Source organism: Orbicella faveolata, unplaced genomic scaffold (assembly GCF_042242905.1).
Source record: "Orbicella faveolata isolate gen_17 unplaced genomic scaffold, um_ofav_v1 contig_25, whole genome shotgun sequence".
NCBI classification, from domain to species: Eukaryota; Metazoa; Cnidaria; class Anthozoa; order Scleractinia; family Merulinidae; genus Orbicella; species Orbicella faveolata.
The window spans coordinates 18,372,869-18,386,557 of record NW_028301553.1 but is presented as its reverse complement, the minus strand read 5'-3'; the positions used below and the strand labels follow the sequence as shown (position 1 = coordinate 18,386,557).

At 36.3% G+C, this 13,689-nt stretch overlaps 1 protein-coding gene across 2 annotated transcripts in view; it reads left to right on the top strand.

Moving 5' to 3' along the window:
- The window catches only part of LOC110049637 (ubiquitin carboxyl-terminal hydrolase 9X-like), a 195,556-nt gene that overhangs the window by 76,857 nt on the left and 105,010 nt on the right, over positions 1-13,689 (top strand). For both annotated transcript variants that reach the window (XM_089293533.1, XM_089293532.1), the window contains exons 24-26: positions 2,225-2,339; positions 3,173-3,268; positions 12,665-12,900. In XM_089293533.1, the coding sequence (XP_089149659.1) occupies positions 2,225-2,339; positions 3,173-3,268; positions 12,665-12,900 (447 nt within the window). The remainder of the gene's footprint in view (positions 1-2,224; positions 2,340-3,172; positions 3,269-12,664; positions 12,901-13,689) is intronic.

Sequence of the window (13,689 nt, the reverse complement as noted above, 5' to 3'; positions counted from 1 at the left end):
AAATTAATGTCCGGTCAAATTGATAAGATGTCCGACCAAAATGAAGATTTGAAAGGACACATGTCCTGTTAAAGAAGAAAAATTATTTCCAGCACTGATAGAGCGATCTAGCGATCATTTTATTTACTCAACACCCCACACTATCTGTGCTATTTTTCTCCATATTTGAACGCAGTGTATTGATGGCTTTATTCTTTCATTACAAAGATATATTAGAAAGGGTAATGATGCAAAGAACCCAGTTAAATGCAGTGCATGCGCAGTTGCTCAGAAAATTGAGACCAATTGCTTTAGCAGAAACTTGCCGATTTTTAATGATCCAGTCATTAGAATTTCACGAAATTTGGCCAAAAAAATAGTTTAGAAACCACATGGATGATCTATCACAAAAAAATCTGAATTTTGACATAGAGAATTTTTAATAATACAGAACATGCAGTGAAAATGATTTACGGCGAATTATGAAAAACGTCTATGTCAAAATTTTAGTAGAACAGTATTGACAGAAGGGATTTAATGTCAATTCATAGTGGGCAAATGATGGAAAAATCTAACAACTGGATTTTTTTTCAAATAAGCAAAAACCATTTTTTAAGCTTTGTTTTTAACCAGCCCTGTTGCCATGGCAACAGCACACACCTTAGCCAAAATGCAAGAATAAACCCTTCTGTGGTCAACCTTGACTCTTGCAAAAAATGGGCGCCAAAGCATAAATAGTTTAAAAGTAATAGTGAATTAGGCACAGGCACATGAAAACTGTGTTCAGCCACCTTAATGGCAAGAAAGAATGAAACAGAACGCAGTTCGTGGTAGTGGTGTTTTGCCTGATTCCAAACTAGCACATGCTGACGCAAACATGGGGTCCTCCTCACTCTACCAGAGTTCCCATTAATGCACAGGAGTGCATCTTATATGCACAAAAAATGAAAAGCACGAACAGTTTTTTGGCAAAGTGCATCTTTGAGCTTGTTGTTGTCATAATACTTTAACTCATTGACTCTCAGAGCTTTTGCCAAAAACTTATTTTTTTGGACATTTTGGAGATTTTCAGGCTGGATATGGGCCAAATTAGCTCCAATTTACTCAAAACGGCATTTGCAAAGACAGCATGCCTTTCTTTCCACTAGCATCGTGTTTTGCAAAATTTTTGCTTGGGCATGCGCAGAAATCTTTAGGTTTTTCGTTTTTTACCTGTCCATTTTCTCCTCTTCTTTTTGTTTTTGCTGCAGTGATTGACCTTCTACTGGGGTTGCTTCCAGTTCAAAAAATTCTGAGAAAGCATCCTTGAGACGGGCAATTTTTACCATGGAGTAGCCACTTGTTGCGGGAAATGTTGCTCTGAGTTTTTCACTCAAATTCCTGAGCATTTTTGTGCATATTTCAGGCTCCATTGAGCCGATCACTCTGATCTGGGTATCATTGGAAAGATCTTTTCCTCCTGTAGAACTTGAGTATAGATCATGCCAATTTTAGTCAAAGGTGATGACGTCAGAAGTGGTTACGGGCTGTAGGGGAGTCAATGGGTTAAGTACATTCTAATTCTCTGCATATGAAACTGAACTCAAGAGAATGAGTCTGCGTGAAAACCTTTCACAAATTTTTAGGCATGTGAGATTCAAAGTAACGTATGTCGTAGATAACACTGTATGTTATCCTCTTAGACGGCGATTGATGACTGTATACCGTGTTCTGTGGCATGAATTTGCAAACAAATACAGTCGTGTATCAAAATTTATCTTGTGTAAGTTACATGACAGTTTTTTCGTGCATGGATCAGTTGCAAAAAGAAAATTGCACGAATGCTGGCAAACTGCCATTCACTGCCGTACAAAATTTTGTGTACTGGCTGGCAAATTATCGTTAGTGTTTACAAATTTTCGTTAACTTATGGAAAATTCAAAGAAATATAGTCCTTTGTTTTAGTGAATTATCGCTCAACAGGCCACAAAATTTCAATCAAACTTTTGAGCAAACTTTCATCGAAAAATCACAGAAACACAACAAAATCCACGCATTTTGCTTACATTACTTTTGCACAATACTGTAGCTCCTTCATGTCACCATTTCAGAGCCATGTCACCTGTCAGAATTTACTCTAGCAGGACCTCAGCATTGGTCTTTGAAAACTAGTTAGCTAATTTACTGATCTAGAGACATTTTCCATGAACTCCATACTATCTTACCAATTCTTATATAGAATTTAACATAATTTTGTTTCCATCAGATGTTTTGAAAGATTCTTCAGAGGAGTGAATATCAAAGAAGGTAAACTAGTAGTCAAACGAAGAGCATACCTCATGGAAGATTTAGATTTAATCGGAGTGGATTACTTGTGGCAGGTGAGCAATGATAGTAATTTATAGAAGTGTCTTTATTTATTTTTTCAATGTAGCATGTTTAATATACATTACAACAAATGACATTATCTTAACTTGCTTTGCAAAACCAGTCACAGTCAACACAAATAAAGGAATTGATTGGAAACAATGTTAAAATTTTCAAATCAAGATGTTAATGAAAGTCCTTTTGTACAGGAGCAAATTTTTTTCCGGATTAGTACTTTTTTTTAGTCCATAGTTCACTGAATTTGTAAATGTGCACCAGTCTGTTGAACTCTCTTTTGAATCAAAACTCATCCAAGTTACCCCACCTCCTCCTCCTAAATTTGAAACATTTTTAAAAGAGTGGGAAGTTAAGAAATTAGTTGACAGAGCTGTACAGCATCACATAGCTTTTCTCTTTTCTCATTAACACTCAGTCGACCTCACATGTTGTGTTCCACGTCACAAAGCTGATGTAAACATGCTCTTTACCAGTTTCCCGATCTTTTTCCTTTTTTCCTTTTGGTGATGAGGAAGCTGGCTTACAATCTGAAGGATTTGATTGTGACTTCAAATACTGGAAAGAGTTACAAAATCGAGGCGAATCAAAGCCAGAAAAACAAAATGTGCTAAAATTCAGTAGAGGTTGATTACGTCCTCCCCCCCTCCCTCGCGTCCTTTCAATCAATGTTGAACAGCAAAAGCAGACAGCTACTTTATATTGTGGAAAAACTGCATTTTCATGTCAAAAGCTTTTGTGAACTATAAACTGTGGAACATTTCCTGATGTGATTTTAAGATTTAAGTTTTCTTGCAGGCAACAACCATGGCTATATTAATTAATTTTCCAGGTTGTGCTTCAAGGCTCAGATGATATTGCTAGCAGGGCAATTGAACTACTCAAAGAGACCTTCACTTCTCTAGGACCAAAACTGAGGGCAACTCAGGTATACAGAACTGGTGGTACATGGGCACTGTTAACAGTGTACTGAATTCATGTCCCATGAAAAAACCATTATTACCATTAATATTAAAATATTAGTTGATCACGAGTAATGTTAATGGCCTTTTCATGGCTTTTTGAAGACCCATGAAAATTGGCAATGCATTAGCTTTCAACTATTTTCATGGGGTAAATGAGGACAAAGCATGGACCATGAAAACTAGATTAAAAGTTCTTTACTTCTGGTCTAAGTATTGTAGTAATTTAAGCACCAGTTGAAAATGAATTATAAAAACACTTACCAAATTGGTTGCGGTTGAGACATTGGACTACAACAAGGTATGTATCCTTGGTTGATATTGACTCAAGAGTGTATTCTTAGAAAACCAGGCAGAACCAGACAGGACATCATAGTTCACAGCTTAAATCACCGATTTTGATTGAACTTGGCACAAATGTTGGGTTTGGTGAGTGAATGATCATGGAAAAAAGTAGATCAATATATTTTATTCCATTCAAGCTAGGGGACCCCCTACAAAAATGGCTATTTGACGCCAAATTGTGCATATTTGGCTTTCTTTGGTTTAGTATTTCTACGACAGGAAAGGCCATGTGAAAACAAAATCCACTAGATCGTGTTCTACAATTATCAGTCTCAAAGCACAGATAATCATTTGAACTAGGCAATTTGATTTCTCTCTGTGGTTCCATCTTAAGCAAGGGGCATATTCTGTAGTGTTGGGAATAGCATTTAATTGATGGCAAATATCTGCAATGCGCAACAGCAAATATACATTATTCTAATGTGAATAGTGAGAGTAATCGCTAATGAAAGTTCTCAAAAAAACCTAAAATGTTTGGGGACTTCAATGTTTTTTTCCTGTGCTGTTTACATAGGACTTTACAATTATGGCCATTTAATGAGCATCCACTCAACCACAAAAGCCATTTTTTTGTCTTATCCTGACTCAAAATAAACAAGAAATAACTAGCTAAGCATTTTCCTATCAAAAAGCAGCACTTGAGGCACTTTTTTCTAATAGTTTAGAAGCTACAGTCAAACCTGTATAATTATAACCACCACCCTCAGGACTTCAGGAACTGGGACCCATTTCTCGAAAGCCCCGGAAACTTTTCGGGTCCATAAAGTCATTTTTAGTCCATCTGTTTCTAAAAACGGAGAAGTGTACACGCCTGAAACTTCTTGTATGAAGGGAACTTGTCTTCATCTTAAGAATATGTGAATAAAACAGCTCTGTAATCGTAAGGTTCGAGATTTTGCTATGGCTTTATGGGCCCGAAAAGTTTCCAGGGCTTTTGAGAAACGGGCCCCTGGTCACTTAATACAGGATCACTAAAAATACTTACTGGATGTGGTCTAATGTCAATTTTAATGGTGTATCTACAAAAACACTTCATGCAAGGAAACAATAGGACAATCAACACTCTTTCAAGTGATGAATACTGTAAACAAGGTTCAGTGCCAACTGGTGAACTTTATTTTTGCCAAATCGTAATGGAAAGAGCTGCTTTTACCTGGCAAAGTCAATTTTTTGGAAGAAAAACAGTGTCTGGACTCTGAAACCAAGTTTAAGGACCTTGTGACATCACTGGTTGTATGCATCCTGTACATGTACTTGTTGTCACTTGTATTTATTCAAGTTTATTCTTCATATTGTCATTGCCTATTAGTTTCTAACAACAGCCTTGCTAGAAAATTCACATTATAGACATTAGAAGAAGCTAAAGAGTTAAGATTCACCAAAATGAATGCAACAGGCTTTTCGGGATCCAAGATTTGGCTTACTTGGAGGCCAGGATTTGGGACTTTTAAGGAAAAGAAGGACAAGATTCTGGATTTCATTATGACTGGGACATGAGATTTGATGATTTTATAAGCTGGGAATTGGGAAATGTCACTCTAAAGAAACCAAGATAAGGGAATTCCAGAGATAAGAATGTACGAAGAAAATCAAGCTGCCATCTTAGTTGACGTGAGATTTAGCTGAACAATGACCCAGTTGACTTACATAACTTTACATCCACGTTTTCCACAATACAAATTCTCTGACACATACTCTTTAGCATGTGTCAGACTGTTAAAACCGAAATCGCTCAAATGGCTGACAGCCCTTACAGAAGCGCTAGGACAGCATAAAAAAGGACACCACTTAGAGAGGTTTCCAAACTTTATACTGTAAGTTTACAGTAGCACCTTGTGACAGGTGCTAGTAATGTTTTTGTTTGATTGCTATCATCCCTGACAGACAAGTTTTTTTAGGGATCGAAGTTATCCAGAAGGAAGGGCATTGCCAAAAAATGAACAAAAAATAGAAAAATGGAATAAAATTTAAAGAAACAAGCTTTTTAAAGACCATAAAATGACTGATTCACTGACCCAACTCATTTAAAACTAGTCATGACAAACAAATTAATGAGATCATCGCTTTAGTGCAGAGAGATACAGCTAATTGATCCTAATAGTAGTCAGTGTCTGAGTTTGTTGTGAGGGAATCTGCACCTGGACTTCAGGATCTTTTCTGTTGAGGTGTGGACTTCAGAAAAATTAATATGACCAGGACTGGGACTACGCGGTCGAAACTGAAATTTTCAAAATTTTAAGGTGGCTCTATGTACAGTAATTTTTCAAACTTTGCCAATAGATCGTTTTCACTGTCACGCAATAAAAAAATAAATCGAAAACCATCCAGTGGAAAAAGCTATGAAATTATGATGTTATAGAAGATAACTAAATAAGACACTTCTCCAAGTTTTAGGCCATGTTGGTGTACCTCCATGGTGTACCTCCGTGGTACATTTTTCAAATGCACGTGCTGCACATGGAATGTTTTGCCCACTGAGTTGCACACAAGTCAGAACTCTCTAGCCTCATTTAAACGTTTACTACTTCAACATTACAATAGGGCTCTAGATCTGTACGAGCCTGACAGCATAAGAACCTGGGGAACAATCTGTACCAGGTGCAACATAGCGAGGTCTCTTCTGTGCCCGCCATCGTGCTGTTTTTAGCAATTTGAACTTTTTTGTGTCCTTTTGATTCTTCTTGTTTATATATGAGTAGCTTAAGTTTAATTCTTATCAGTACCCTGGGATCCACTGTAATTGGCTAGACTGTAGTGGTCTCCCTGCCTAATGAATTTTTAATGTATATAAGTTAGTATTTTGGTTAGGCGAAGTTAATTAAATAAATAAATAAAGTTTACTTGCACAGCATGTGAGTAATATAACCAGTGACATCACAAGACTGTTAATTGGCCATGCCAAGATGGCCACCAATTTTGGGCTCAACCAGCTAACTTTAAATGGCTAAAACTGCAGTTTTTCACTTACTGTTTGTGAAAAATAAGTTCAGTTCAAACTTTGTTACTAGGCAAAACTCTCAGGTATGAAAATTTTGTTTCAGTGACACTTTAAGGATATACCTAGTTATATAATGTATATGAAGATTTTGCCTTTTTGGACTTTTTCATTCTTTCTTTTCAAACCATTGTTTGTCAAAGCTATCACTTCCTTAGTAGTTGTTGATTTGATTTTGACTGCACAGATCAAGAGCTTTCAAATGATACACTGTATATCATTCATTTACATGAGTATAGGGGGCTTTTAATTAAGTAACGGTGTCCAGCTCTTTCCACCACTTTTAATTTTATGGATAAATACTACAGTTGTACCACTCTGGGTGATATGATCCTACAGTAGTAGTATCACACAAATTCCTAACCATTGGTAAACAAAACAGTGGTCATCTTTTTAATCTGAATGACGACAAGTCTGAATTTTTAATCATTGGAACACCTCAGCAGTTGGCTAAAATTGACATTGGCAGCATACAAGTTGCTAATTGCAATGCCTCTACAGCAACCTCTGCTAGAAACCTCGGCTCTTGGTTTGACTCCAAGCTTTCGATGTCTACTCATATCACAAAGTTGTCCAGTTCTTCCTTTTATTATCTCTACAATATTTGGCGTATACGGAAATATCTCTCAAGGTGGTGTACCGAGACTCTTGTGCATGCGTTTATTACTGCTAGGATTGATTATTGCAACAGCATTTTGTATGGACTTCCCGACTACTGTATAAACAAGCTACAAAGAATACAGAATGCTGCTGCTAGACTGATCTGCCAGCAAAGCAGATTTTGCCAAATTACACCGCTCCTTTTTGATTTACATTGGCTCCCAGTGAAGTTTCATATTGAGTTCAAAGTTCTTTTAATTACATTTAAGGCTCTTGAGGGTTTGGCACCTTCCTATATAGATTCATTAATTAGTATCAAATCAACTCCACAGTATGACCTAAGAAGCTCTAATGACAGCCTCCTCCTTAGTTATCCAAAGCCGTTATCCAAAGCCGTTATCCAAAGCCGTTATCCAAAGCCGTTATCCAAGGCAACACTGGGTGATCGCTCTTTTACGTATGCTGCCCCAAAACTTTGGAATGCTCTTCCTTTGGCCATCAGATCTGTGAACACTGTTACTGATTTTAAAGGCAAACTTAAAACATATTTGTTTTCTAAAGCATTTTTATTAAAATCTGAATAGTATTGTAATTTCTTAGAATTTTAGATTTTAGTTAGGTATAAATTGTACTTTAATGCTTGTAATTTTTAACCTATAACTTAGCTTTTTAGAATTTTAGTTTTTAAGCTGTAATTTTCACTTTTAGCGTGTAATGTTCATTTTTTATGTATTCTAATTGTAATGCGCATTTGAACATATATGTATGGAAATTGCGCACAACAAATTCATAATTATTATTATTATTATGTAACAGGTTACCATAGCAACAATGAAACCTGTTAAAAACACACTTAAGTTTGTCTTTAAGTGCTCATAACTCAATCACAAGCTCAGTGACCCCCATTTTACAATACAACTTTTTGCAAAGTTTAAAAAGTTTTTTTCAAGGGAGTTCAGAGCTGCCTTTAATTTTCAAAAACTAAAGGTAGCTCTGGACCACAGAATATTTGTGATCCTTCGAAAAATACTAGATTTTATCATGCTTATCACAATTTGATAGTAAATCAAAGTGCTCTATGAGCAAAACTCGTGAACTCAAATGGTGAATGAGCTTCTGACTATCGGTTCCTGATCATGTATATAATTTTGTCTTTGATTTGTATGCTTTGAGTATGAGTTATGTAGTAGTTGTTTGCCAAAGTATCAAAGAGACATTTGGATAAGAATGCATCACAATTGAAGTGAACATGTCATTGCATGGACATAAGGCCTTGTAACTTGATTCCATAGGTGGAGAAACCCACCTGTAGCCATGGTCAAAAACTAGCCGGCATTTACATGCAATCTTATCAGTTCTGCCATCCTAGAGTGAACCTCTTCAAGGGGACATAATGCATCAGTTAATTCCAGCAGTGTCCAGCACTTCCAGGTAATAGGTGGGCATTTGCTCACGTCTTCATTCTGGAGGTGGGCCATTTGAAATTGAAATATCAACCCAGAGTGGGCATTTGCCAACTCTGGGACCACCCCTGAACATTTGGCGCCTTTGTGGATTTGGTCTCGCATGAACATGATGTTTTCCAAGAGAGCACAATCATCCTTACCTGTGTTCTTTTATTTATTCATGTCCTGTTGGTCACATATGGATCAACATGAAATTATGCTGTTTGTAATTGTGGTACAATTTTAGCCGTTTAGAAGGCAATACAAGAGAATGCTTCGAAAATTGCTCCAAATGCTACATGTGGAAAATAATAGGAATAAAAGTGGCTCCATTATGTTTGTCTTGCATTATTTCAATATCCCATAAAACACTAATCATTTACTTAAAACAATATTAAACCGTTAATAAATTCACCAACAAGCATTTCACCAAACTGAATTACTTGAACAAACAAAACGAAGAAACATCAATAGATGAAATGGCAAATAGCAAATCCTGTTCTCTTTTAAGGCACAAAATTCCCAACAAAAGATGACCGAATGAAACAAATGTTAAAGAAACTTGGTAAAGGTAAAGGTGAAGGTAAACTTAATTTAGCCAGGGGGACCCATTCAGTGATGAGGCTGATATTCAGAGGGGCCCTGGACTAAAAATATAATAATTAAAAATACAAGACATTGTGATAATTTAAAAATACAAGATAAAATTTCAAAAATACAAGATATAAATATAAAGATAAAAGTAATAATTAAAAGTATAGAGTATAAACAAGCATGCAATAATTTATAAAAATCTAGTTCCTATATAATTTAAAAATTGTAGGCGTCAATTGAAACTTTGAAAGAAGAAAGTGACTCGGCGTTTTAAATGCTACTTATCATTCAAGATAAAGCTAAGAAATGCATTTAGAAGCAGAAAGACATCCAAGATTTCAAAGACATGTGGAGTTCAAGTTAAGCTTAATTTTTCCAACTAGAGCGTATTTGAATATCATTTGTGCTGGTGGCTTTAGTCGTTTTATCGGCCGTTGCTTAATCAGTCCTTTAAAAAAAACAAATCCAACTTCAAAGAAATGCGGTATATTACGATTTTGTTTCCTGAAGTCTGAAAGCTGCATTAAATCAGCTATCTGAATTCAAAACACAGCTGAAAGTACATCATTTAATCGAAACAATAACCTTTTAAAAAATTCATCAACACTCATTTCTATAAACCGAATGATTTGAACAAACAAAATGAGCAGTTTCGAATGGAAAGTGCGAAGTTATTAAGCTTCACTTAATGGCAGCAATAGGGCTAATATCTATAAAGGTGTAATTGTGTTTGTCACTCGCTCGAGGAGTTTTTTCTCTGAATAAACAATGTGGAAATAAAACATACCTTCCTCGTCCATCCAGCCTTTCTTGTGCATCCTTGGTGGCGTGTTGATATTCAGCTGTCGAACACCCTTGAAGACCTGTGCAACAACAAAAACAACAAAAACAAATATCAGTTTAGTGATCGAAATCAATCAATGAATGTAAACATCGAAGTGATTACAGTTCTGACACATAACAATTCACCAGCATAAATCCAGGTTGAATGCTAGATGAAACAAAAAAGATAACAAAACAATTCTTACCTTGAGACCGTTGATTGCTGAACCAGTCGGCTAACTTTTGATCCAACTCAGGATCCTTCAGTCGGTAGCGTCCCATTGATGCCCGCTTCGCTGTCATCCGCAGCTCACCGGAAAACAGGACATGTTGCTGGTTGCACCATTTTCTCACCATGGATTCAGAAATGTCATATTCGCGATTGTTGTTGACTGCCTCAGCTTCCGCAACGGTTTTCAACTCGAAGTCGAGGTCATACGAGTGACAGCAATTGCTTGGCATATTAACGATCGAACAAGAAGTTGAAGTTGAACTCTGACTGTTTACGATGCGAATGTATCAGTAAGTGTTGCAACTGAGTTTTGAATCAGGTGATTGATGTTTTTATGGGACAAAATCAGATCATTGAATATTTATCAAGTACTTTTGTAAATAGATGCATGTTTCCTAAGTAGGAAAGTTCAAGTAAACATGTATGTGTTGTATGTATATCATTACAGGTGTGAACTTTTAGCTTTTGTTTTTATGTATATCATTAAATGTGTGACTTTTTGGTTTGGTTCACATGCCAATTGTGTAAGGATAATTGTTCTCAGATTCATCACATCAACTTTTTGGTGCATGTTATAACCGAGTATTTTCACATAATTTTCAGTTTCAGAACTTAGCTTGATTAAATTGCAAAGTTTGGGGTGCGTCTTATAACCAAGTGCACCTTATAACCAAATAACTACGGTAGTAAATAAGTGAAAGACATAAAGATCATGTTCATGAAAAAAAGTGATGTGGATATATTATTAATGTGCGTTGTTGCCCATCTGTTGAGAATGTAATGCAAAAGTTCTTTACACCAAAACAATTCCTTTAGAAGAGAATGTTAATTTAACAAGCAATACATTTGGTTGAGCTAGTGATATTTCCATACCTGGATGAGAAAGTTCAGTATAAACTTGTCTGTAGTGTTCTGTAGCGCAGTCTTGCTTTCCACGTATTTAAAAAGGGAGACTTTTGGTTAGGATCCTTGCAACCTAAAGGATGATATCATTGCTTCTAAGCCATCATTACTCTCTTTACCATTGGTCGAGTCTTCTTAATACTTATTCCTTACCATTTGTAACTCTTTAAAGGTGTTCAGCGAGCGAGTGATCTCAATTAACTCCTGGTCTATAAATTCATCTTTACGAGTTTAAAAATCGGGGTCACTGAGGACGTTTTGAGTTATAACCACTTAAAGATAGATTTAAAGGTGTTTTTTGCAGGTTGTATTGTTTCTATGCTAACCTATCATGCCATAAAGATTACTTAAGAATTGGTTTATGGTTAGTGTGCATATAAAGAGTTATGGATGCACGTGGGAAGTTTAGAGAACATGAAAGAAGTGTAAGAGTTGCTTGAGGCAACAGCCGAGAGCAACTCTAACTTCTTGAGTGCTCTCCAAACTTCCCAAGTGCATCCACAACTCGATATATGCACAGCTAAAAGCATGAACCAATTCTTTTATAACATGGCGACAACAACTTGGGCGCTAAAACATATTTTATTTGTGATTGACTACAAAGTTCTCACAATGCACCGTGAAGAAAACAAAGGTCATTAGGATCCTCACACCACAATCATTTGAACAACAGTTGAGCAAAAACGTTTAACCTGGTTTCTAAAATTGTTAATGAAAAATTCGCTTCTTCGAATTAATTATAATGAAAATGAAGGCAGACGAAGTCAAAAATACTTGATGAAAATGTAGACAAACAAAGTCAAAATACTCACATGTAAGTAAACATCTTAGCTTGGCAAAAGTCAAAAGCTCGAAGTAGAGTTTGGATTGTTCAGAATAATCTTCACATTGCCGAAACTTAAACAAAAGAAACTTGGACTAAACTCGACCGAAATTTTGCAGCTAAATTGAAACTGCACACGTCATCTTATATCCGCGCAGCCGTGCATATATAGAGATTTTGTTTCTGATGGCTCAATGGGAATTAGATAGGGCTAGCGTGCAGGCTATGTTATAACATTATTTGTTCATCAATGGCTGGGTGTTTGTGTGTTACATTTCTACCAATATTGTAGCATCACTATCCATTGATCCATTAAAGTATAGCTGTTTGACAAGTGCTGGAAACTTTTGCTAGCCAGCTTAAATCAGAAAAAAGCCCTGGCAATTTAGAGCTAAAAGGGTAAAAGGAAGCCCAGGAATAAAATTTTATCCTCCAGTGAGATGTACTTGTAAATACAAACCTTAAGGAGGTGTTTACTCTGGTATTTGCCAAGGTCAATGGTAAAGTGAGCAAATCTTTATTTACCGTTCCAAAATTGAAAGGGACACTTGCAGTGCTTGTCTTCACAGACATGACATACTTGTTCAATGTATACCTCCACAGGTTGATATCCATGATAAATTTATCCTGAATTGTACCAATCAGATTCGTCAATCTGCTGACTTATTCTCTAATAAGTGTACAGAGAATATACCTATTGAGGAGAAGGGTTCGATCCCAAGGGAAATGCTTCAGCAGGAAGCTAAGAAAACAGTGCGTTGTTTGACAGTGCTTAAAGAGTTTGTAGCCGAGTGTGATGATGAACATGCAGAAGAAAGGGCAATTCTGCCTCATGGAAGGTATGTTTCATTTCTCATACGTGTGTTTCACATAGACCTGTTGCAAATGAATACAAGTACTGTAAACTGTCTCTTATAGGCCCTAGGTGGGCTGATGCAGTTTTGTAAGGGGTTTTGGATGGACTGATAAGTGGAGGGACTTATATCCAGGGGGTCCTATATAAGGAGAAGGAAAAAAATGTTTCAAAATGAGCTACAGCAGTGTTGATCAAAAGACGTTTTTCATATAAACTCTACTGGTTTATTAATTGTGACTTTACATGGGAAAGCTTGCACTGACGCTTATCTGTTAAACTGATGAAGTCATTTGTCATCCATTTGTTATCCCTTAAAATGCTTGGTAAAAACCGTCTTAACAGTTAGCCATACCGTTTAACCCTAATAAAAAACCATTTGAACTTTTAACTAAACCATTTAGAAATTTTCCCGATCTGTTAAATGGCAAGGTTTATCCGTTTACAAAATTTTACTCTCTGTTAAACGGCAAGCCTTAGCCATTGCCAAAAATTTACCATCCGTTTAAATGGCAAACTTTATTTGTCAGGGAACTTAAAGCGTCCATTAAAACGGCAGGCCCTATCCGTTAGGGAAATGTTGCCATCATTTAAGGTAGCTTGCTCCAGCCATTAAAAAAGTTATCATCTGTTGAAATGGTGCAAGTCTGTGAAGGTAAGATTTAGAAACATCAGCAAACATAAGCCCATCATATCTGTTTACTATCATTCATTCGTTTCTGTTCCATTGAAGTGGCAGACTATCAGATCAGACTGTTCAGGCAAACTCAATCCA